This window comes from Rhopalosiphum maidis, chromosome 2 (assembly GCF_003676215.2).
Source record: "Rhopalosiphum maidis isolate BTI-1 chromosome 2, ASM367621v3, whole genome shotgun sequence".
Taxonomy (NCBI): Eukaryota; Metazoa; Arthropoda; class Insecta; order Hemiptera; family Aphididae; genus Rhopalosiphum; species Rhopalosiphum maidis.
The window spans coordinates 23,696,075-23,721,413 of record NC_040878.1 but is presented as its reverse complement, the minus strand read 5'-3'; the positions used below and the strand labels follow the sequence as shown (position 1 = coordinate 23,721,413).

The 25,339-nt window shown below is 27.2% G+C and overlaps 2 protein-coding genes across 3 annotated transcripts; one reads left to right on the top strand and one right to left on the bottom strand.

Annotated features, from left to right (window-relative positions):
* Positions 1–14,385: 14,385 nt before the first annotated feature.
* Positions 14,386–21,155, top strand: LOC113551615 (F-box only protein 28-like). 2 transcript variants are annotated; one of them, XM_026953962.1, is made up of 8 exons: positions 14,386–14,702; positions 16,632–16,909; positions 16,979–17,227; positions 17,289–17,481; positions 17,550–17,718; positions 19,058–19,114; positions 20,350–20,506; positions 20,614–21,155. In XM_026953962.1, the coding sequence occupies exons 2-8, from the start codon at positions 16,706–16,708 to the stop codon at positions 20,986–20,988; spliced, it is 1,404 nt and encodes a 467-aa protein (XP_026809763.1). In that variant the 5' UTR covers positions 14,386–14,702; positions 16,632–16,705; the 3' UTR covers positions 20,989–21,155. The 2 variants fall into 2 exon arrangements, with proteins under 2 accessions (XP_026809763.1, XP_026809765.1); XM_026953964.1 differs by lacking the exon at positions 14,386–14,702 and adding an exon at positions 14,746–15,333.
* Positions 21,156–22,734: 1,579 nt separating this feature from the next.
* Positions 22,735–24,558, bottom strand: LOC113551614 (poly(A) RNA polymerase, mitochondrial). The gene has a single exon (XM_026953961.1). The coding sequence runs from the start codon at positions 24,460–24,462 to the stop codon at positions 22,813–22,815; it is 1,650 nt and encodes a 549-aa protein (XP_026809762.1). The 5' UTR covers positions 24,463–24,558; the 3' UTR covers positions 22,735–22,812.
* Positions 24,559–25,339: the final 781 nt, after the last annotated feature.

The following is a 25,339-nucleotide window of genomic DNA, read 5'->3' as shown; positions in this document are numbered from 1 at the left end:
TATCATCTTGTCTGCTCTATATTAACCATAATCTTGTCAATTTAATCTATGATTTTCATCACTATGATTGTGGTTTTTGGTTGAGTATATTTTAGTCTTTAGACAACTTTAAATGTTTACTGGGAAGATACGTTCGGAAAATAAAAAAGAACTGAGTATGTGGCTCATAATTTGTAAAATATTTTAAAGTAAAGTGAATTGCAATAGAGAAGAGTAGATCTGTAAAACTTGTAGAAGGATTGGAAAATTACTATAAATTAATAACCTTCGCGAATTGAAACTCTGGAGAGAGATTTATACATCTATCTAGTAGTGTGTAAAATAATTGTATTAACCAAAGGTAGTAGGGTTTTATTATTCACAAAAAAAAAAAATATATATATAAGTATAAAACATACAAGCATATTAAATTGTGTTATGATGTTAAGAAAAATTGCGTAAAGGTATTTAAAAAAATAAATTACCTATACAAGAATATTGTATAGGTAGTATCGTTATTATTTATTAAATTTAATATCGTGATGACTGATGGGCTTACACTGTTGACATAGATATATACTTCTAAATTATAATATAGTATATTATATACTACACATAGATAGGTATGTATTTATTAATTAAATAATCCAATAAAAACCAATTTTTATGTGAATTCATATTTAACAGAATATAATCATCCTCTTCATATGTATGATTGTATGATGACTTCACCCGAAACCGCAACCCAATCAGAGCAACCCGGCTCTGAGTGTACTCACATTTGCAAAATATGCTACGCAACCGGGTCGAGACAAAATATTTACAAATAAATGTTTACATATTATATAACTATACTTTGGTTCACTAGTAAATTGTGATGCGATTCACCGTCCGCTCTGCGAAGGTGTGAATTACGTAGTTCCTACAAGCAAATTAATTATTACAAACGATGCGACGATGTTGCCATTTTCCGTTTAGGTGCATCGTGCATACAATAAGCATATTGAATGATATTCAATAGGTACCTTATAGTCGGTACTAAACGTGAATTTCAAATAATGCCGTGGACGTCAGACTTCAGAGTGTAAGATAACTGATAGGTCACGCTTGGCTTACTGCAAGTTAGGTCATGAACATTGCTTATAATGTTTCTTCCTATTCCTTGTTTCCTCCCGCTTATGGTACATCAACGGTTTCTATATATTTCGTATCGCCGTATCGAAATATTACACTTATTACCTAGTTATTTTGACATCATCATATTACCTATATACAACGTTATTACAGACTAAAATAGTCAATAATTTTAATTTAATAAATAGTCTAAGACATAGGGAAAATATATTGGATTATTTGGATTTATTTAAAATATTGTCGAGTCAAAATATTGATGTACATGAATAGTAGTTAAATAAATTCTCAAAGATGTACCTATACCCACTACTCAGAATTTTCATATCCCAGTCCTATATTTATTCTTCCGTCCTCCACCAATACTTTGAATAGTTCAATACTTTATTATCAATAAACTTGATCACATTAAAACATTACATTGATTTTAAACGTTAATTCATCGATGCTCAATAATTATGAAATTAATAAAAAGTTGTCCAACAATTAATTCACATATTTAAAAAAATATCGAAGAAGTTGTTCTGCTGTATATGCCAGCATATAGATCATCAGTGGCGTATATAGGGGTGGTAGGGCTTTAACCCCCCTGCAATGTACAGTTGGTACGGGCATTGATTTTGATTGTATAATTAATTGAAATTTAAGAATGGAAATTTTTTTTAACCCCCTCTGAAATTAATTTTTATATACGCCACCGTAGATCATAGGTATACAGACGTACTATGCGGCAGGGACCGACAACCTTTTTACCTACACGGGCCATAATTTTTTTAGTTTTTCATTGAGGGTCGCATACAAAATTAAAATATTAAAAAATATAATTTTTTATAAATATATATTATCTATACATTATTATATACGATTAGATTGCGTTTTCGCTCATAGCTTATCTCATATAAGATGTGCACATTATTATATAATAGTTATGATTAAATTGTATTTATATCAAATATATAAAATATATATTAAATTTAAATTTTAAACACCATGAAATATATTTGGAGGGCCACAGCAAAAAGTTCCGAGGGCCGCGGATTGTCGGTGCCTGTTATACGGACATACTTATAGTACCTATTTACGCAAATTTACCTGATATGATAGATTGAACTAATATAACACTTATATTAAAATGCGTTGAACTAATTTTTTCCAAAAACAAATCGCATAATATATTATATAGAATGATATTTTTGTTGTTAAAAGTTAAAATATTATTTGATTATTTCATATATTGTCAGTTGTCACAAAATAAGCTAGAATACTATTTTGCGATAAGATATTCGATTCTAAATAAATTGATAAGTAGTATATTTTATATGCTATCGACCACAAGTCCACAGTAACAACTTTTGGTTTGATAAATTATGTATAAATGTATTAAATTTGTACGTTAAATTGATAAAAAAAACCCTTTGATTCGATTAATAAAATTATATCGGGCAATTGAAGTGTCATCAGGAACGTGATCCGATTTATAACCAACAAGCAATGGCAATCAATAATCATTTAAATAAGTAAAAAAATTTCGATTTTAGTCATTACTCAAAACGCCCAAAACTATGGTTATATAATGTAAATAACTGTAGCCAAAACTAAATTCATATGTTAGAGTTAGCTACTTTATAATAACCTATTAGGGTTAAAATAATAAACTATAAACTTTCTCTGAGTCTCAAAGAATCTTATATCTATCGATATAACTTTTATTGAAAACGGTTAAGTCGTTCCAAAGTTACACGATCACATAACAGACAGAAGATGATTATATACTATATATAAAGATAAGTATCAAAACCATCACTTGCAGGCTGCAGCGTTTACTACAGTTATATACTTATATTACTTACATTTATTAAACAAAAGCAATTTGTTATTTGTATAACCACAATTTCCAAACACAACAAATATAGCTGATATTATATCAATTATTATTTATTAATGTTATATTATGTACTGTCGTTTAATTTTTCTTCGTATTAACTTATAGAATATATTTTATTATTTTTATTTACATTTTTTAAATTTAATTAATGAAACAATCAATTACCTATACTACAATTTACAATTAAACGTATTTAAATATTTCTTTAACAAACATGGGATTTTATATTATGTGTATGGTATGAACGCCGGGGAGCCTTGGTCTTTTGCCCCCTTCTCCTGGATCTGATCCAGCTATATGTAGATACACACAGGACATATCATATAATATTATACACACACACACACATATATAAATATATATACTATTTATTGCTATGTAGCACTGGAAATTTAAAATTATGCGTTGGCCGTTATTCTCGTAAGTATATTTATTGTATAAATATGCATGAGGCATAGTATAATATGTGATTGTCGATTGACATCTCGATTCGTAGCTGAACATCTATTTCAAACAATACTGAATGCCTGTAAATTGCTTTTCCGTCGTCAAAAGATTGTTGTTCCTTCGTACACGCGTGAACCGTGATAGCTAACCAGGTAGGTATATTAAATACTAAATATAAACTGGTCATTGGAAGGTATATATAACGGTTTCTGTATTTAACGTCGTGCCGTGCTATGCATATATTTATTTTGATTTCGACACATCTCATTGAAACACGGTATAAACTAAAATATAGTACCGTTTTTTTAAAGCACAGTTTAAATTTAATGCATAAGCTGTATAGTGGCACATTTTTAAAAATTAATTATATGTATACATTTATACTAGTTGGGTTGTTATTTTTATGAATAATTAAATAATTTATTCACATTATATTAACATTAATATATTACCTATTTATCAATTATACCATATGAGGCTCCTTTCAAAAATGTTTTTTTTTTTTATAATGGATACTTACGTAGTTACGTAATTGTAACAATGAAGAAATTATTTCATTTAAAATAGTTGGCAGAGTGTATCCTATACCTTATATCCATATAGTTATCCACATTAAGTCGTAAAGGTAACAATAACATTATATTATTTCTACTTCATAAAGTAAAATTATTTTTGTTGATTATATAATATATAATATAAATGTATCTACGCCAATTTTATTTTATAATTATAAATTAATATTATAGATTTTTAATTTTTTATACTATATATATATATATATAAACTATTTTTTAAATTATAATCGATATAAAATAATGGAAATACTAGAAATAATAGATAAAAGAAGAATGTATCTTGATTACAATTTTGGAACTAGCCAGTAAGTAATGTTAAAATCAAACTCCTTACCTATAATTTACCTATATATTATTAGACCAAGATAACAGGGGGGGCGATTTTGAAAGGGCACACATTAATTTTGATAAAGTATTTATTTAAGTACATACATAGGTAAGTTACTTTCTACAGTCTCGTACAGAACACAAAAAATATTTTTTTTATAGTAGATAATAGTAATAAAAAAATATATCACTATAATTTTGTTACCCTTGAAGTATAATTACGTCAAAAATAAAAATCAGGGACTTAAACTACTTTTTTTGAGAGAACGGGGTGGGGATCGCCTCAATCGCCTCCCTCTGGATCCGCCACTGACAATAATGATACCAAATATCAATATGGTTACCTGTAAGTTCCAGAAGTAAAAATTCAATATTTTATAATCTTAGATCTATTAGATCTAAATCTAAATATATAATATATAACTATAATATTGAATGGTGTGAAATATTATATTATATATTTTTTTAACGATGACCTTGTTACTCTCGAAGCGAGTTAAAGCGCATTGACCGTGCATTTCTTTGTTGATACAAAATTCTCGGATCCTCTGAAAATGAATATATTATTTTATTTAATATAAATATAATACATAAAAATCAGAATAATTTTCAAGAATCTTTTATACCGAGTGGTATATAAAAATAGTAGGTAGGCATAGAAGCATCGTACAAGTAAGTGTTTTTTTTTGTGTTTTTTTGAAGTACTATACAACCTAGTACCTACGTAATACATACCTATACATAATTACGATAATGCCATGTTCTAATAATGTAATAATATTCATAATCATTTATAATATTATTAATATTGATACAATTGATACATAAACACAATCACATATAGGTATAGAAAAAAAATACGGAAAGGGAAACATCATAAGTAAAATAATTGAACATATTTTTTACTGTTGATCTTAAATTAATATTGTAAAATGAATCGTGTTTAGTAGGTAATATGTATAGTAAATTATAAATATATATGCATAATAACAGCAGGTATATATGTTTAAGTTATTAATAATATCCTATCAATCTATCATAATATTATTATACCAATAAATAATATACATTACATTAAATGATAATTAATTATTAATAATTATGTTTATTATCAACTATTATTTAGACTACTAACATTTTATGTTATTATTTAAAAATGTTTAACAAATACTTAATTTAAAATGACAAAAACAAAAAGTATAAATGCTCATAAGATTTTTATAATATAATAATAATTATACGTCATATGATATCTATCTATATTTACACAAAAACATATATTGAAGGTATATACGGCGGTAAGTATTATATGGATCCTGTACCTATAGCTATATAGCGGGTTTGGAAACCACGTTTTTATTGCATTGCTGCGCAATGATATATATATATAATATGTATTTACTATATATATGTTTATAATGTTACAACTACGATTTAAGATATCTTAACTAAATAAAGTATTATTATTCTTGAGTTTATATATAAATCTAATCGATCGTGCGATGCATATATAATATATATTACAACGATTAACGTCTCAGTATCCCACTATATGCTGCAGTTTGTCTTCGTACATCATATACTTGTCCGGCGCTTACTATATTTCGATTTATGTATTTATAGGTATGTATTATTTACGTATTGCGGTATAGGTATTGCAGTCTGCTAGTCTGCAGTACTTTTCTATATCCACCACCTGTAGGCTGCAGTCTAACAGTTAACACAACGTGTTGAACATGTTGCAATACTCACATAATCGTTAATCAGTAATCATATCATTCATATCACACGCAAGTATGCAACTGCAGGTTTTTAGTTTTTTATGAAGTTTACTGTTTAGCCAGATTTAGTATAAACATAGATATAATATTATATTATATTTATATTATGTCTATGAGTATAAACAATATAATTGTATACTTAGGATTTACTATAAATTATAAAATTTCAAATATTTGTCACTCGTTGTTTTTATGAAGTATTGACGAGATAATCATTTAAAATATGTATCTAATAAGTAATTTTCATTTACATTTTCTTTTATCACATAGGAGTAAAGACTCAATCTATAATGTAAGTTTTTGCAAATATACTAGGTACTTAGCTTCTTTGCTTCTCTTTGAATCTAAAACCACACATAGTTGATAGTTTTACACTTTTATAACAATAGAATATTAAACAACGCACTATACAGTAAAAATTAGTTTGAAATTGAAATTATATTTATTAAAAAAAAATGTATAATTTCTTAAAGTTTAAGTATATATTATATTGAATATTTTTGAAGAATTTTCACATGTTTGTAATGTTGTTATTTTATTGAGACTTGAGAGTATTGTCTGTCAGTGACGGTTGACGGTAAAATCACAGATAACAAAACTTAAATTTTATTTATTCAACCTACATTATACCATATAATAATAATAATACCTAGCAAATTATGTATTAAATACATATCGATAATCGATGTCAACATGATACCGCTCTATACGTTGGGTTCAGTGTTATAATATGTTATGGTTTTTGATTACTAGCCATAAAAACAATAATAAATAATAATTATTCTACATATTTTATATATACGTGTTGAGCGTTGTAAGCCGTGATAACAAGATTTATTGATACGTCTACATTTTTGATTATCACGAAAGTTACGAGAAAACTAAAAAAAATTTTTTATTGTGTATTTTTTTTAATAATATAGAAATTAGAAGATATTATCAAAAATGCTTGATAAACATGGACCCTTCACACGAAGCTACAGACTATGCACCGGCATACCCTAAATACGTACGCATGCATATGTTGTAGAATATATGATGGTTCAATGTTATTATAGAATTAGATTGGATAAAATTATGCTTGTTATACCTGAAGGTAAAATCTAAAGGTAAGCGCAATTGGTACACTGATCCCAAAATACAAATTTTGTTTTTAGTTTAGGTATTATTACAACCGGTTCGTGAGTATAATCTATGAGACCATGAATTATGTTATTATATCTACCTATATTAAGAATTATTAGGTATATTAATTGATAGTATCTATCATCTATAATATGCTATAAACTATTGTAATTATTCAAACAATATATAGTTTTATGTTTGAACTTTGCACGATATCACTATACGTCTATACATTTTTATTTTAACTATAGTAATGAAAATCCATGAAAAACGCGTGTATACCTATTATACTAAGGTACAACAATTAGTATAAGCTATAAGGTCTACGGAAGTATGGTAAACCTGACACTTGCATACATGATAAATAATAATTAATTACTTATGTTTATCTATGTATGCTGTAAATAGGTTAAACCTTTAATTCAGAGCAAGTTCAAATAATTTTAAAGCTGATTCAGAGATTAAAACAAAACTATTAGGTACTTACATATACTATTGTATATTAGATTTTTATATATTTTAGTATTTTATAAGCAGTTGTTATTAACACCTCTGGCAAACTGTGTCATACAAATGTTTGTAAAGAAGTGCCAAGTGGCTCTTTCATTTCGCTAGTATAAATTCTATGATTTGATATATTTTATATTATTATATTTTTAATTTGATTCAATATTATATTATTATGCTGTGATTGGTCTGAATATTAATTTATTGATTAACAAAATAATGTTATCTTATCACCGCTGATTTGACTACTTTCTTAATTCAAATTTAGATTATTTCAGTGACGTATCCAGGGGGGTCACAGGGGCCATGGCCCCCTCATTGGCAGTATTTGCTATTATTTTTTTAAAGATTTATATTCTTTATTCGTATACATGTGCGCATATTGTGTGTCCTAAAAAAAATTCTGAATAGCCACTGGGTCATCATAATTTAAGGGGAGTAGACAGGTGCATTTTCCTTGTCTTAGACTCGTATGGGCTAATTTTTGATGTTTTAGAATAATTGGAGTAATGGCCCAGAGCTCATAGTGGTGAAGTTTTTCAAAGCAAATTATAAAGATGAAAATTTAATTTTGTAAATCATTCATGATTATCTGAATCAAAAAAGTATGTTGAACATTTTAAGTCAATAAAAAAAGTTATAAATTAACCCTTAAAAGGTTTGTAGTATATTTTACTGTTTTGAATAACAATAAAAATTTTTAATTTTTGTATACCAAAGTAAAATATTTTTTAGAATTTTTTATTTAGGTGCATCATAAAAATTGAATTTAAAATTAACTGTAGTTATAGTTATTCACTAATTATAACTAATTTAAACTTCAAATTAACTAAGTGGTGTCACAGAGGCTACCGTAAAATGTTGGTTCACTATACTCGTCATCATCGCTCATAAAACCTATTTAAATACCAACTTATAAGATCACAAATTATAACTCATAACTTATAGATTTGAAATTATATTTGTATACGTCATTAAAATTCTCAAAAAAATACTCTGTTTAGGAGATAAAATTATGAAATTTATGAAGTAATGCTAGTGTTAGAACCACCCTGTATAATAATTAATAAATGCCATATGAATATATTTAGCTATTACTACCCCATGTGGGACACACCTGTGCACCGTATGTCTGCGTGTTTATATTTGTATACGTTCGTCCATCAAACCCGTAACATCTCTTAAGCATACACAGATCGTGACATATGCGCTGCTATACGACTCAACTTGTATCACCAGGAAAATATTATGATATGTGCGCACCATACATAAAATAATACAACGCGTGCTAGATATTTTGCGGTTTTTGACGTTCCTCTTTGAAATACGAAAAAACTCCACTTTGAACCAATGACAACTATATTATTATTTTTATAATTGTTATGTGTGCGTGATCGAGCGATGAATGTATTTGTTTACTTAACACTTTTACAGTTTACACTACATAAACAAAACAGTATACTTTTGTGTACGTTATGACGGCGATGTCAACAAATTACAATGTTCAATAATTAATTCTTCATTTCATTACATAATATATTAGGTATATACTTTTTATTTAAGTAAACATAAGACTTTTTTACCCGTTTTGTAGTTCTTAATCATTATAGTTAAGAATTCATTATTTTTAGTATTTATATTTACGATATGGTTGCGAATATACGATGTAAAACAGTCACACAATGAGGTGAACAATATAATTATATTATATTAATGACATTGATAGATATTTAGAAGTTTTTTTCTTTTTAATCGTGATAATTTTTATTTTAAATATATATATACCTATCTAAGTGAGTTAATTGATAGATTCATAGTTAATAGGTCTATGGATAAATTCATCGACTACCAGTACGCAATTAAAAATAACAATATTTCTTATACTTCAATATATATAAGCAATAATTTAAATAGCACTACCTATCGTATTTTTTAATAATGAGATAATATTTGTTTAATAATTGTCATAATATCCTGTACCATATAATTACTTATTTAACATAGTAAAATAATTTAAAGAGTAAAATTAAATAATCTGTTGAATTATTAATTTAATGTTTATAATCTAACTAATCTATGCAATTTAGTTGAATTCAATCGTTAAAAATATTATTTTGCCGGTAATGCAATTTATTTGCATTTATTAATTTAACTTTATATTATGGTTATAGGACACTAAAACCTTCCGGTCACCCGGAAAAAATGAAAACCACGGACAGTTTGTATTATTTCAGAAAGTTGTATTTTCATCAGAGATTTTTATTCATAATGTACCTAGGTATATCAATATTTATTTATAAGTACGACTGTATAGACAGGTACTGATGTACTGTATACACTTTATACATAATATTATATCATATATTATGGCATGTACGATTGTACGATAGCGTCGATAGGTATACATATATATTATATGTACCTATAGGTATAATACTTGACAAGTATACTTGTTAAGGTCTATAGTTCTATACTCTATATTATAAATTATACAGATAGGTATTTGATAACATATAAATATTAGTAAATTTAATAAATATTTTCTTTTTTACCTATTATTTAGGTTTAGGTATATTTATACTATGCATATAAATATGTAGGTACCTTATACCTATAAAAAAAAATAGTTAAAGTAAAAGTAAGAATAAGTGGGTTTAAATTATTTTTAATTATAGGTATTTATATAATGTGTTTTAAATTGATTTTGATTATGTTGTTACCTATATGGCTATATATTATAATATAAGTAAATGAAAAAAGGTGAACAATAGTCAATAAGTGGGTGCCGCTTTGCTGTTCATTAGAGGTCGAGTGGGTCGCTGTAATTGATATGCGAAATTTAAATTCAATCATATAATTTATATTTATAACCAAACCTAATCATATAATCATATATTCATATTTTTATAATTTTTTATTCTATATAAAAAATGATTCCGTGTGGATACGATCTGGTAGCTTCATCACTAAGTATTTTTCGTGATATGCTTATTGATATTGCTATTAAAGTAATTTATTTTACTATTAAGTATAATATGGTACGTTGATTTAATATTTTTTCAAAAACGCTGCATTTGTTATATTATTAATACTTATTTAATTAACTTTTGAATCAATACCACATAATCGTAAAACAGTAACAAAATAATTAGCATCATCATTCGTTAATATATAATTTCATCAAACTATTTACTTAAAATGTTTATAAAAAATAATTGTGAATATAAATATTTTAGATTTGTTGGCTCCAGTATCAACTACTTTTGAGAAAGAGGAACATTGTATTAATTTTTTAAATCTTAGATAAAATTTTTTTTTAAGTTTCTAACTATTAACTAATTTGTACATTTTTGATATTTTTTAGTAGGTAGGTAGGTAAATGATAAACCTATAACTCATAAGAAACCTTTTATTAAATTTTCCAATTTAATATTTTTTTATTGTTGATTCTCTCCCCAAGTACTAACTAGATCCAAGTTATTTATTTTTTTAAAAAAAAAGTTAACTATATTTACCCATTATGTATTGTGAATGTGGTTTACTTGTTTATTGTTTGGTATTTACTACTTTAATATCTGAACGACTAACAATTTATTGACAAATAATTATTTGTAAATGTTAACATATAGGTAGATTACAATTTACAGGTATAGACATTAGTTTGATTTGAACTCAGTTAACCTATTTATTTTTATTTTAACAATAATTAAATTGTAATCCGTTTTGAAAAGTATTAATACATATTACATAATGATTATTTTTAATTTTATGATTTTAAAAATATTTCTTGACTTTCGTAATTATAGTAACATTATCCTTAGAGTCAACTTCATTAAGCTGCAATATAAAAATACATAATGCAAATTACAATACTGACATGGGCGTAGGTAAGGGGGGTTTGGGTATTCAAACATCCCCTGAAATTAAAGATAAATAATTCATATTTAATCTTAATGTTTTATAATATTAATATAGACCAAAACCTCCTCCGAAAATATCTCCTACCTACGCCCATGAATACGTTAAATATTATTGTATCTATTATATACTGTATATAGTAATGCACGTCTATTATGCTTTTATTGTATCTTTATTAGAGTATTTTTCTGCAATGAAAAATTCCAATAGCATTTGAATTTTAATCATCTTGATAATAAATACAATTCACCTTTGCTTAAAGTATACCTAATATCTACTCCAAGTTAAATGAGCTGCAAAGATAAAAATGATACAATCCCGTTAAAGACGACTTAATACACATTTTAGATTTTGAGTGGTTTTTGAAATGATATATATATATTTATATTATATTATGTATAAATTATGTTTTATGCACTTTTAGTCAGCTCTTTGTAATATAAAATGCTTAACTTTAGTCAATAAGCTTGTTTAAAAACCTCTTTAAATATTTTGACTGTAAATACTTATAAGTATATTGTATATTATTTTTGAAAAATGGAAAATTTTTAATCACCTTCACCCGGTATAGTCTATAGGCTATAATAACACATAATGTTTACTGTTTAGTGTTCACTTTAGCTATAGATACATTAATGCGATATCGCAGGTATGATGCAATCACGCAGGGCATCATTGCATCATGTAGCTAGAAGTATGAGTACTTATTATATACATATCTATCCTACCTGCTATAATTTCAACAATTATTGAATTATAACTGCCTACATCTACATGGTTAGTGGTTACGTGTATTATATTTCTTTTATAAGTTTCTAAGACACCAACATTAATTATAATTACAATTTATTTGGTATTTATATTTATTGTGTGATCCCTTTTAAAGGTAATACTAAATTATTCTGTTCAGTGATACCGGATTGATATACGGTTTTGGAGAGGAGATAGGGAATGCCAAAAGTAACATTTTTTGATAGTTTTCAAATTTTTAACTTTTTTATTGTGTGCATTTTGGTGGATAGCCATCACCAATCTGATTATCCGGATGACTGAATTCATTTGACAGTTGGCATAACAAATATCAATATTTTCAAAGATATAGTACTATATAGTCGATATCTTTTTTAAAGCTAAAATTAATTTTATTATTGCAGTTTAGATATTAATATTTTGATAGGCATGAGTAAAATACTAATACATTGGGATATATTTTTTAAAATTGGTGCAAGAAGGATGTCCAGACATGGAGGACTCCCCACAAAATAAATAAATAAATAATAATTGTATATTATATTTAGATTTTTCAAATCCTTAATATTAGGAAGATAAATAACTTAATTAGTGATCTTCGATTTATTATAGGTACCTACTGAAAAATCGATTATATTACATAGGTACTTACCTACATTATGTGTTCGAGTGTTCAGAGTGTAATGAAAGTATGAGTTCAACACTTAAACATAATATTATGTTCTATAATCTATATGATAGTCGATAGATATGCTATTGCCTATTAAAATGCCATACGCGATACCACGTCTAGATCTGTGTAGATATTGCTCAGTAAATTATAATATGAATATAGTCATATGGAGATAGTACGAACTCATATTATTTTATATTTTATAAAATATAGTGATTGTTATACTTATTACAGTAGATGTACCTCCAATCTGCCTCAATAGTGTGTAACCATAATACGTCTATACTAGCTAGTTATATTGATATGGAAATAATTAAAAGTATAAGTAAATTAAAGTGATAATACTATGTTTGCATAAGCTTAATAATAATTAATAAGTATATTACAAATAATAATTATAAAATTATTAGCAAATACGTATCTACTATACGACTATTACACGTCTTATTAATATTACAGATGAGGTGGATATGATTATATGGATTTATTATTTAAGATTTTAAGATGTAGATACCTACGCGTAAAAGCGGCGGGAAAAAAATGTAATTTTCTACTTCGAGTCGTATTGCCGCTGCCGCCAACGTCGAGGGACACACAATATATTATTTATACTACCTATATTATTATTGTAACGTAGCTTCCGGTTTGGGAATTTAATGAGAAGAGAGAAAAAAATTACTAGTGCCAATAACCCCTTGCCGGCGGTGGCGGTGGTGGCGGGGACGCGCGTGGTACCATACCTATATTCGTGGTGGTGGTAACTGGTAGGTGTGGTAGCTGCCTGCTGCTGTGCTGCGGCTATGGACCAGGAACCACAAAAAGTGGAAGACCATAATATTATTATTATTATTTATATGCATTATGTAGATATTATTTAAAATGACCACGGCACGTGTAATACCGGTAGCTGTGGCTTTGGCGGTCGTGTCTAGAATACATACTACATACATCTTTAACATAAGCTTATGTTCATTGTAGGTCTATGCCCCGTCAGCGAACGTGTTTAGGAGACATATTAGGACCTAGGTATAAAAAAAACCCATGTTTATTATAGATCTACGGGTACGAAGTGTCTAGGAGGTTTGTACTTACTACTGACTACTGTAGAAGTGTAGAAGAAAGGAACGAGTCTTTTTAATTTTTATTAACGTACCCACCGGGATATTGGTAACACTGCGCGGCCGCGGCGATCGCTCGGTAGTGGCTCTTGTCGGGGGTTTGTCGCGCCGCCCCACCAACGGTTCGCCCGCCCGCCCGTCAAACGCTCGCGGGACACGTCTCGCGTTCACTATCCAGTACGGACACCGATCACCACACAGTGTTGGCGCGATCGCATTTCGGATCCATTTCGCATTTGTACAGCAACTCTATCGCGGTCCGGTGCTGGTACTGACTGCTTTTGCGTGCCAATCAACAGCCTTGCGCCTCCACCGCCCCGCCGTCTATGTTGGTGGTCGTTACCGAGGCTTGTGTTTCGGCGTTCGGGAGATTTTCAAACGCTCGTTGCGGAGTGCGGATCACTACTGTGTTATTTTAGAATATTATTATTATTCCGACTTGCCATCCGCTATCGTATTTTTCTGGCGGTGCCGCAGGACTCCAAGGTAACGTAACGCATTCCACGGCCGTCCGGCCAGGCGGCCCGCCGAAGTTCATCCGGTAGCGGGTACCGGCGGGACGTGTAGCGCGATGCACGAACTATTGATGTAGGCGATACGGAACATCCGTCGTATCTGCCTATGCGCGCCGTACACAAGGTCTAACGACCTTTGTACTTTCGGGTCTAGCGGAGCTTTTTCTCGGCTTTCGACGTCTTTTCGCTTGTTGTGTTTTGGGCGCGAGATTTTTGTATACGCACGCAGGCGAAACAGTGTTCCGGCTCTACCGGACGATAGGCTTTTTTCCCTCCCTCGCGCCTCTACCACCCTTCTCTTCTGTATACGTCACCCTGTCTATGCTCCCCCGCCGAAAACTTGATAACGCGAGCCTTTGTCCTTAAAGGTCCATTGTTTCGTCCTCGCAGAATCATCTTCCGCGCTTTGTGTGTATCTCCTTAGTCCTTTGCCAAGCCACACAAAACCTTACGAAAATTTTGTTGTCTTTGTCTGTCGCGCCAACTCGTTATTCAAATTTATGTTTTACTTGAGACGTTTGACGTATCGTTTTTTACATTTTTTCGCGCAAGTATCAGTGCGTATACGTATTAGCTTTTGTCAACATCTCTCTGGAATCTAGGTTTGTTCAGGATACGTTTATGGTTTATTTGAAAATTTTTATTTTTTGCCTATATTTCATTAACCCGTAGTGTTAGTTAAACTAGAATTAGACCTAGTGTTGATTTGTATTTATTCAATAACATTATTGGTAGTAAAACTCTTAACCCATTTCATAGTTTACTTTTTACCTAATTGCAAATCAATATTATCTAATATAGTGTGCTCTCTTCTGTTACGTTTTATCAACTTTAAAATATTTTGTATATTCAACTATAACTAGCATTACACAATTATTTTTTTAATTTTATTTTATGATTTTCTATGAAAACAAGTTTTATTAATAACCAGCTAGTATATTTGACAAAATACATTTTTATTATAAATTTCTAAATTTCAAGCTATAGGAAACTAGTTGTTAATTTTTGTTAATACAACTTATATTGTTACCTATTTAGAATAATTTAGCATTTAATTATTTCAGTATAGGGGTATTTTACATTAAATTTTGTATAAATTAGTTATGACAATTTCTATACCTAAATTGACCTTTGATATTTTGCAATTTTTTTTAAGGCTAATTGTGTTAAAAATTAATTAGTATTTAAATTATAGCTGATGGATTAAAAATTGAAATATTGAAAATTGTGTTTTTTTTAGATAATTAAAATTCTTATGGTTTAAGAAACTAAATATTTACTTAACACTTTAAACAAATCTAAAATATTAAAACTTTGTAAAAAAACACAATATATTATAATTAAGAATATACCTTAGTAATCATATAAAATAAATAAAATACAGTTTAAGTTATAATTTATTTTATGCCTTATTAATGTTAATAATTTATATTAAAAAATAACTTATTAAAAGTGATATCTCCAAGTACAATATATTATATTTGTATTGATAGTCATAACATTAATATGTAAACAATTGTTTAAAAATCCTGGACATATTAATTAAAGACTAGGTACCTATTCAATTGAATGAATTTTAAAATAATTACTATGTAAAAAATATTAATTTATTATTCGTTTTTTATGAAATTTTAAATTAATTATTTTTACTTTTTTTTTTTGTCATATTTATTAAGTATTTAAATTATTACTATAGATCTACAAAAATTAAACTATTAAATTCTAAGTATGTCTCAACTAAGTGTGTTGTAATTTGATAAAAGCTGCTATAGAGTATGTTAAAAGATTTTTTAAAGTATGTAATGACTAGAAAAACATTGAATTGCTAATCTAATTAAATCTGACTTTCTTATAATAAATCAAATATTTATTTATTTATTTTTTTATTCATATGTTTTAGGTTTAATTTTACACATACATCCAAAATTGTCATATATTTTCTACTAAAGAAGAATAACATTAAAATTATATAAAATGGTATCTACCAGGCAACAAAGTAGTAGTAGTTCTGGTTCTTCAACCAAAGTGGTTGTTATAACAAAACCAGAGAAAAATTTCAGTGTAGTTAATTTAGGCCAAAGTAGTTCCAGCCATATTAATTTGCTAGACCTTCCATATGAAATTCTTGAGAAGATCTTATCATATACCAATTTCAAACATATATCTCAACTAAGATCGGTAAGTAATATAAATCTGACATCTTAGATGTTTCTGTTTTTTTTTTATTAATTTTTAATTTTTTTACAGGTTTCTCGGCATTTCAATGTAGTGTGTAGTACTATGTTAAATTCTACTTTTCAACGTTTGCAAAACCAAATGTTAAATCGCTTTCAAGTTATTAAAACAAAAATGCCCAGACGAGAATCTGCTAGGCGACAACATCCACTTGCATGTGAATCTGATATTGTTGAAACACTTCACATGAGATTATTATTATTGCGTATGGCATTTGGTAAACATATTGAAAGAAAACATATATGTTTTTTTGCTGGAGAGGTAATTTATAATTCTAAGTAATATTTAATTAATTTGTTTAATGTGTGTATTTTTGTTTCAGATTTTAGATGAAGTGTACAAAATATTACATTATATTAAAGTTACTTCAAAGTTGGCTAGGCCATATAAAGTGACCGATGAACTATTTGACTTGTCCACAATGGCCATGGAATATTTTAGGGAAAAAATTGAACCAACTCTTCCAGAAATTAGACTTTTTGCTAATGATTATCATGAATTTCCATCACCTTTAGGTATTTATAAAACTATTTATGTTAAATAGTAAAACATTTTATTATAATATGATATTAAAAATGTTCAGGTCCACCTAATACTAGAACTATTACCAGTATGTGTCTGAGAAAACGTAGTTTAATGATACGTGAAGGTTCGGTTTCAAGTTTAGAAGGTAAAAGATCTTCATCAGAAAGTCCTCAATGTGGTTCTATGTTACGAAAGAATGTATGTAAAATTAAACAAGGAATAAAAACGTAAGTCAAAATACACACTGACTTTATTTTCACAATCATAACCAACTGCTTAGTTTATAAAGTTAAAATGTATAGAATGTTGTATTGAAGTATGAAGTTTGAAATACTAGTTTTATTATTAAAGTTTCTTTTGGAATCTCAGCTGAAAGATTATATTGTTGGCTTTACAATATATGCTTTTTTCATTTTAACTAATCATAACACTGGAAAAGTAAAAATAGTTCTGCGACACAAGTTCATCCAAGCTTGGTACTATTATACCTATATTTTGTATTTTTTGTTGTGATTCAAAAAAGTATAATGGTAGGTATTTGAATTTGTTACTATATATTTATTTTAGCATTTTCTTGGCAATGATAATGTCTGTAAGCTTCAATATTTCAAGTTGATTTACCTATTATAAAACAAATATAAAAATATTATGAAGGGGGTATCACATAGGCTTTTATTTATATTTTAATCTTAAAGTGTGTTATAAGTATTTTAAAGTTTTTTATTTTTTTATGTACCTGAATATGCCATTAAACTAGTATAAAACAATTAGGAAAATAGAAAAGAATAATTAACATAGTGTGAGTAAATTCTTATGTCTGAAATTGTAATCAGTAATCAAGTAGTGGTATGAATTAAAAGAGTTAGACATTTGTATGGTATTTTACGTGCCTTTTTTTAAACCTGTTTATGTCCCCAACTATCCATACAGGACTGAATTAAGTATTGTATCTATACCCATAGATTCTCGGAGATATGGGAGAGGTATGTCCACCATGACCTTTTATATATGTATACTTTATACATTATATTGATAATAGAAAAAATGATAATCTTATGTTATACATTTTTTTTTATGAAAATTAGCTATTTTTTTGGGGTATATATATCCCCTTCCCCAATGAAAATTCCTGATTACGCCATTAAGTAATGAGATTTCAAATTTGTATCAACCCTCAACACATAAATGGCCTTATGAAAATAAGTTGTATGACCACCTAAGATACAGAGTGGAACAACTGAACAATTTTTTCTTTTTTTTTTACTGTGAAAACTTTTTTTGGAGAATTAATGGTTTGGTTTTAAACTTAAGAGAGTGTTTTCTGATTGAAAATAAGATCTAGTATTCTAATTGGTACTTTAGACAGTTTGTGATTTGTATAACTTTTCAAAATAATTGGGAAAACAAAATATAATTTTTATTAACAGAATATTTTTAGTTTAAGACAAACTCAATTTAGTTTGTCAGTATTTTATATTCAATTATGTATGAGTGGTTAGGAGTCCTCTTCATTAAAATATTTAAATCTTATGTTAGCTCATCCTTTTTATTATTTATTTTTAATAGGTCTCAAAGTTGTCATTTGGAACGAGATTTCTTAGATTTACGGAAACAATTGCGCAAGTAAGTAAAATTTGAAATATTATTGTTAAAACAATTAATTTGTTAACCATTATACCACACTACCACAGTTAATATATTATTATGTTATAATCGTAGATAATACATTTTATCTGTTTTGGTTCAAATCAATTAAATTATTACAAAAAATGTATTCAGAAGGGATATAAGTTTGAGCATTAAAAAAGTTTATATCTATCCAATTACACTCCTATAAATATTATGTTATAGATATTAAATCCCAATATGTATATAATTAGTGTAAAACATCCTTAAATTAAACAAAAAGAAATAATAAATATGAAGGCCCTCGTTGTCCATATTTACTATTTTTTGTTTTAAAGATTTATATTTGTATACATGAATGCAATACTACAATATGTAGTATTCTACTATATGTAGTATACTTCTATATGTCTTATAAAATTTTAGATTGTGTAGGCCCCCCTCCCCCTTAAAAAAATTCTGGATATGCCAATATTGCCCACTGGGTTTAAGTATTGAATTAATTTTCAGTAAAATAGATCACATATAATAGGGGTGAACACAACGAGGCTCACAAGCCGCATGCGGCTCTTGAACCAAACTTAGACTAAAATTAAATGTAAATAAATGTTCTTTCATTTGATTTAAAATGAAAAATGTATCTCAATTTTATAAATATTGCTTTACTATGTGGCTCCCCAAGTTAAGGTTAGTGGCCACATTTTAAGTCAATGCCAACATTCTGTAGAAACAATAAAACAGTGTTATTAGGTTTGGAGTATTAATTAACTTCAATTGATAATATATAGTAGAGAAAAGTTTCAAGTCTTTTTAATAATATTTTTTTGATTACAACAAAATAACACTTAATATTTGTATCAACTAAAGTACTGTGCATTTTTATTTTTGATCTCTCAAATTATTGATAAGATCTGATTTACTATTAGAAACCACTCTCAAAGTTATACTTCTCCAAAATATAGTGATAAAGAAAGAAAATTATTGTTTAATCAATAATATACATTTATCACTCCGTTCAGAATCTAAAAACACATGATTATGCCAATTATCAAAATCTCATAAAAAAACATAAATTCAATATAATATACAATTATTTTTAAAATTCAGTTTTATGAATTCTGCCACCATTTAGCAATTTTTTTTTACTATTTATCATTTGTCGTGTCTTGGCAAGATAAACAATTTCTTGAAGTATAAACCAATAGTAAAAGTTTTTTTGAAATATTTTATAGAACATCAACTCAAGTAGGCAATGTGCAGCGCGAGTTAAAACAATGCAAATCGCAAATGGCTGAACAACACAAAACATTGGTAGAATATTCGAATAGGATGGATGAATATGATAAGAAGAATGAAGAAACAAATCGAAAATTCAGTACATTGTTACAAGTTAGTATTAAATTGATTTTTTATGGGTTTCATTTTTTTTTTTTAATTTATGTATTTATAAAAAAAATTAATATTTATTCTATACTTTATAATAATTACTTTTATAGGAACTTAATAAATGCAAGACAGAAATTCAATATTTACAATCGGCTTCTTCATCGTCTACACTTTCAGTTTGCTCATCCTGTAGTACTACTGCAAGTGATCTATCATTAGCTATGGGACCACCTGCTTTAAATTCTACTACCAATGCTGTACGAACTAGACTACATAGTCAAGGTGACCAAATTCCTGAAAATACTAACAAGGATTCTATGGAACAGAGTGAACCAGTAGTATTCGACGAAGTAAAGAGTTCTGATGAACAGGAACCATCCACTAGTACTGGTGTTAAGCGTAAATTAGAATTGGCTATTCCTAAAGCTGCTAAGCGTGTCAGGGCTGTAGCTAAAAAAGTACGCAGCATTAATAACGTTAACTAGACAATAATTAAATTATAATGAAAATAATAATAATTTTTTATCGAAACGAATCTACCTCTCACATTCATATAGACTTAAATTGAATTTGAAGCATAAATTTTAGATACAAATTAATATTTAGTTAAAAGTCTTATCAATCACAATTTAAGTATAATTATCTTTTCCATATATAAATATAATATAGTTTAAATGTATAATAATTAATATATTCTATGATATCCTGTTAAATATATATACATGTATATTTACATATATAAATATATATATTTAAATAATATATATATATATGCATTTATATGTGTATATATATATTATTGATTGGGTTGTTTTTGAATTTTTACCTTGATGTCTTCCAATCAATAAATAATATTTAGTTCTACATTGTGTGCGTGATTAGGGAAGTTTCGAGTAACATTTTCTATTATCACATTTTTATTTGATTTAACAATAACAAAACAACTTAAGTTTATATTTTTTGCTTATTAGTGTGCATTTTAATTTAAATATCAAGAAATAACTTTTTGATGATTAGATTTATTTTTTAATATTTATGTTCTAGTTCTCAATATTATGTCTAGTGTTCTATAGATACTACTAAAGTATCTTACAAATTTTTATCTTTTTAGTAATTATTCATGAAATGTAACTTAATTCTAATGAATAATATGTTCAATTCATTTTTATCAATTTTAGACAAAATTTGTATGTATATATTATATTATAATTCATTTTATTTGTATGTGACCAAATCAGATAACTATTATATTAATGCGTTTGTATTATACAACGTTTAAAACAAATGGTCATGCATTATTTAATAAATTTGGCAATAAAATGTATTGTTTAAATTGCCATCTAGATAATAATGGTAATTTGTAACATTTGTACCAATAAGTTCAAGACTGTCCGTTTTTATTATTATTATTATTATTATTATTAATTATTATTATTGAAAAAATACCTATAACATCAGTCACAGTCTCAGTAATTATTTTCCATCAAATCATGATGTTATGAAATAATAACTATTTGACTACATTGGTATTATACTTAAAAATGTTAAATTAATTTATATTCTGTTTTAATAAGATAATGCAATTGACAATTGGTCTTTACACTTGTATTCATAATTAATACTTAATAGTAAATATTATGTTTTTATGCTGGTCTTAAAAAATATATTGTTTACTATTTCGGTGTATCCTGAATTGAAAGATAAAATTAAAATAAACTAAATGAAACTTTGATTTATTGTTTTATTTAGACTACTAATACTCTATTACAGCGATTCTCAAACTTTTTTTTTTTTACATACCACTTTAAGTATATTATCGATCAGTCGCGTACCACTAATGATTAAAAATAGAACATTCCAAATTGTATTGTTAAATACATTTATTTTAAATAATAAAGCAGTAAAATACTACAAGTACACTACAGTATAATTATTTTTTATTCATTAGTTTTTTAAAATAAGATATGAATTAAATATTTAAATGGGTTTATTATCTAAAAATGGCCCTCCGCGTACCACAGTTTGAGAACCGACGCTCTATTAGGATGTGATTACGTTATGAGTTATTACAAATCAATAATAATATTTTAAAGTATTATGTCTCCGCATTAATATCTAAATAATTATAAAAAATAAATTTAGAGGAATTAATTCTATTATTAATAGGACCTTAGGACCTTGTATTAGGTATAATATGTAATAAATACAAAAGAAAGAAAAAAGCAATCATATAATATTTTAATTTATAGTATATTCTTATTTTATTTACAAAACACAATCTTTCTGTCTCTGGGTTTGGGTTTTAACTGTTAAGTCAGTCTTTTGTCTTCTTGTGTTTGAGTTTCATCAAATAAATCTTTGACAGTGACTAACCTGTTTGAATTTTTTATTTGATGTTGGATTTCAAAAACTATTTGATTTTTTTTGTTAACATCAAAACCTTTGAATAGATCTAATATATTAAATGAGTTTGTATTCATTAAGGAAGAATCTATGATCCATGCAGCATTTCTTAGTTCTATCCTGAACCTCTCCATTTCTTCTGAACTAACATTTTTACTAACATTAAAATGTACTTCTAATGGATTAACAATGTATAGGGCGCTATATTCAGGCTTATTGATGATTTTTCCAAAATTTAGTGATATTGCATTTGTATTAAAATCAAACGATGCATAATATTCAAAAAAACCAAGTAATAGTTGGTCCAAGGTTTTTTTATTTTCAACAACTTTATGAAGTTTTGATACATCTCTAAGGAACGTACAGTTGATACCTTCATTTGTAATTCGAACATCACTATTACTGGCTTGCTTAACTAGCGTCTGAATCTCAGGAATGATTTTTTCTTGTTGTAAGTAAAATAACACTAGTAATGTTAATGAAAAATTGGTTATCCATCTCCCTGGTGTATCATTTGTTAAATTGATTTCTCTGGCCCACATTTTTATGGTAAAAACTAAAGGCCTAACTCTGTAATCAAAATTACCAAAAATGTACAAAAGTTCAGACATATTAACAGCTGTCTCATTAGAAACTGCTAGATCACATTCAACACCAACAAAATCTTGTGAATATTTGACAATAGGTACTCTAGCTTGAGATATACGTTTTACTCTTGAACAACCAGGTAAAAACAACTGCAATAAATCACCAAGTATTTCAATATTTCGTTGAGTTTGTGTCCGACTATTTGACACACATTTCCCATGATAAATCAATCGACTAGTTTTATTTTCTTTGATTTCACTGTCCATTATAACTAAGTCAATGTCTGAACCAATCTTACCAAAACTATTTACTGATGATCCAAAGGGCAATACTTTTGACAATGGAAAAATACCTTTAAGTGCATTTTCGATTTGCATTGCTATTAGAAACCTCAATCTTGTACCAATATCATTTAGTTGTGTACACTTCAATAATAATAACATCTGATTAGACAATGAATCAAGTTTTTCCAGTCCAATATTTTTTATACTTGGCTCTATCATTGTTTGATTTGCTTGAAATGGAAAGTTTAATTTATCATCAGTACTTAATAATTTTGAATTTTTTTTACTTGCATTTGAACGAAACCAAAGAAATGGTGATCTAACAGCTACTACATTTGAATCTTTAACATATGTACTTTGGTCAAGCAACGTATTCACTGCTGATTGGTCTTCAAATTCGGTAAGTACAAAATGATTTGATCCAGCCAGTTGATAGTGAAATATATTTTTTATTGAACCAAATTTGGAGCAATATGAATATAGATCAGAAATTGAATTTTCTGAAGAAACCTGCACTAAAACACTGCATTTGGACTGGGACCGACGTTCACATATAAATTTATCATACAATACAAATGAATTTAAGTTATTGCAAGTATTTGATTTATAACGTATGACACGGTGTTGCTTAATTAAATATTCATGTAAGTTACACAGACGTCTCAATGAACAAGTTTTATTCATTTTTAAATTTTTAATATAAATTTAACTATATCATTTTAACATATTTAAATACGTATAGAATGTTTAGTAAAAAATTATATTTATTAAAACATAAAAATTAAAAAATAATACTTATATAGTTAGTTTTAGTAGTTCTTGCATTCTGATAAGGCATTATAATTGATAACTGATATCAACCACGTGGTAGAAAAATGATAACTGGTATGAACCATGATGATAAAGTACATTTATAGCACCACAGACAATAAAGTTCATACAATTTAGGTATATATTATAATATATATATTTAGTTATGTATGTATTAGTAATACCTATGGATTGATCGAATCGACTATCGATATCAAGATTTAATGTCATCTGAATCAGATTCTAAGATTTTTTCAAAACAAATGCCCCCAATTTCCTTTTTACTTTTAGAATGTACACTTTAATATAGTCAGATTAAAGTATGATTTATAAGTTATACTTGCTTATAATATTAATGAAAAGTGGAGAACTGAGCAATAAAAGTAAAACTAGTTAATAAAAAGCTTATTTTAAAATGTCTGTTTTTATTGAAATATTGTAAATAAGTAATGTATTTACAATAACAGCCTAACAGAAATGAAAATTATTAAAACTAAATAATAAATAGTCCATAAAACTATCTGATAAAAATTAAATAATGTAAGCTTATGTGAACAACCCTACCTAGTAACAATTAAATTGAGATGTTTACAAAGGCCGTTAGTGGTATAAATCATAGACCAAATTAAGTGCATACGTATAAATATTAAATAGATACTCAAGCTTGTGATATATATGTGTTTTTATCGTATTTTTTTAATTCATACTACCGCCTAGTATGGTATTCAAATAAATACATTTTAAAAATTCT

Coding starts and splice junctions, on each gene's coding strand:
- LOC113551615 (XM_026953962.1), top strand. CDS start 16,706: ATGGTATCTACCAGGCAACAAAGTAGTAGTAGTTCTGGTTCTTCAACC. Junction 16,910..16,978: donor ATATATCTCAACTAAGATCG/GTAAGTAATATA, acceptor ATTTTTTTACAG/GTTTCTCGGCATTTCAATGT. Junction 20,507..20,613: donor AATTCAGTACATTGTTACAA/GTTAGTATTAAA, acceptor TTACTTTTATAG/GAACTTAATAAATGCAAGAC.
- LOC113551614 (XM_026953961.1), bottom strand. CDS start 24,462: ATGAATAAAACTTGTTCATTGAGACGTCTGTGTAACTTACATGAATAT.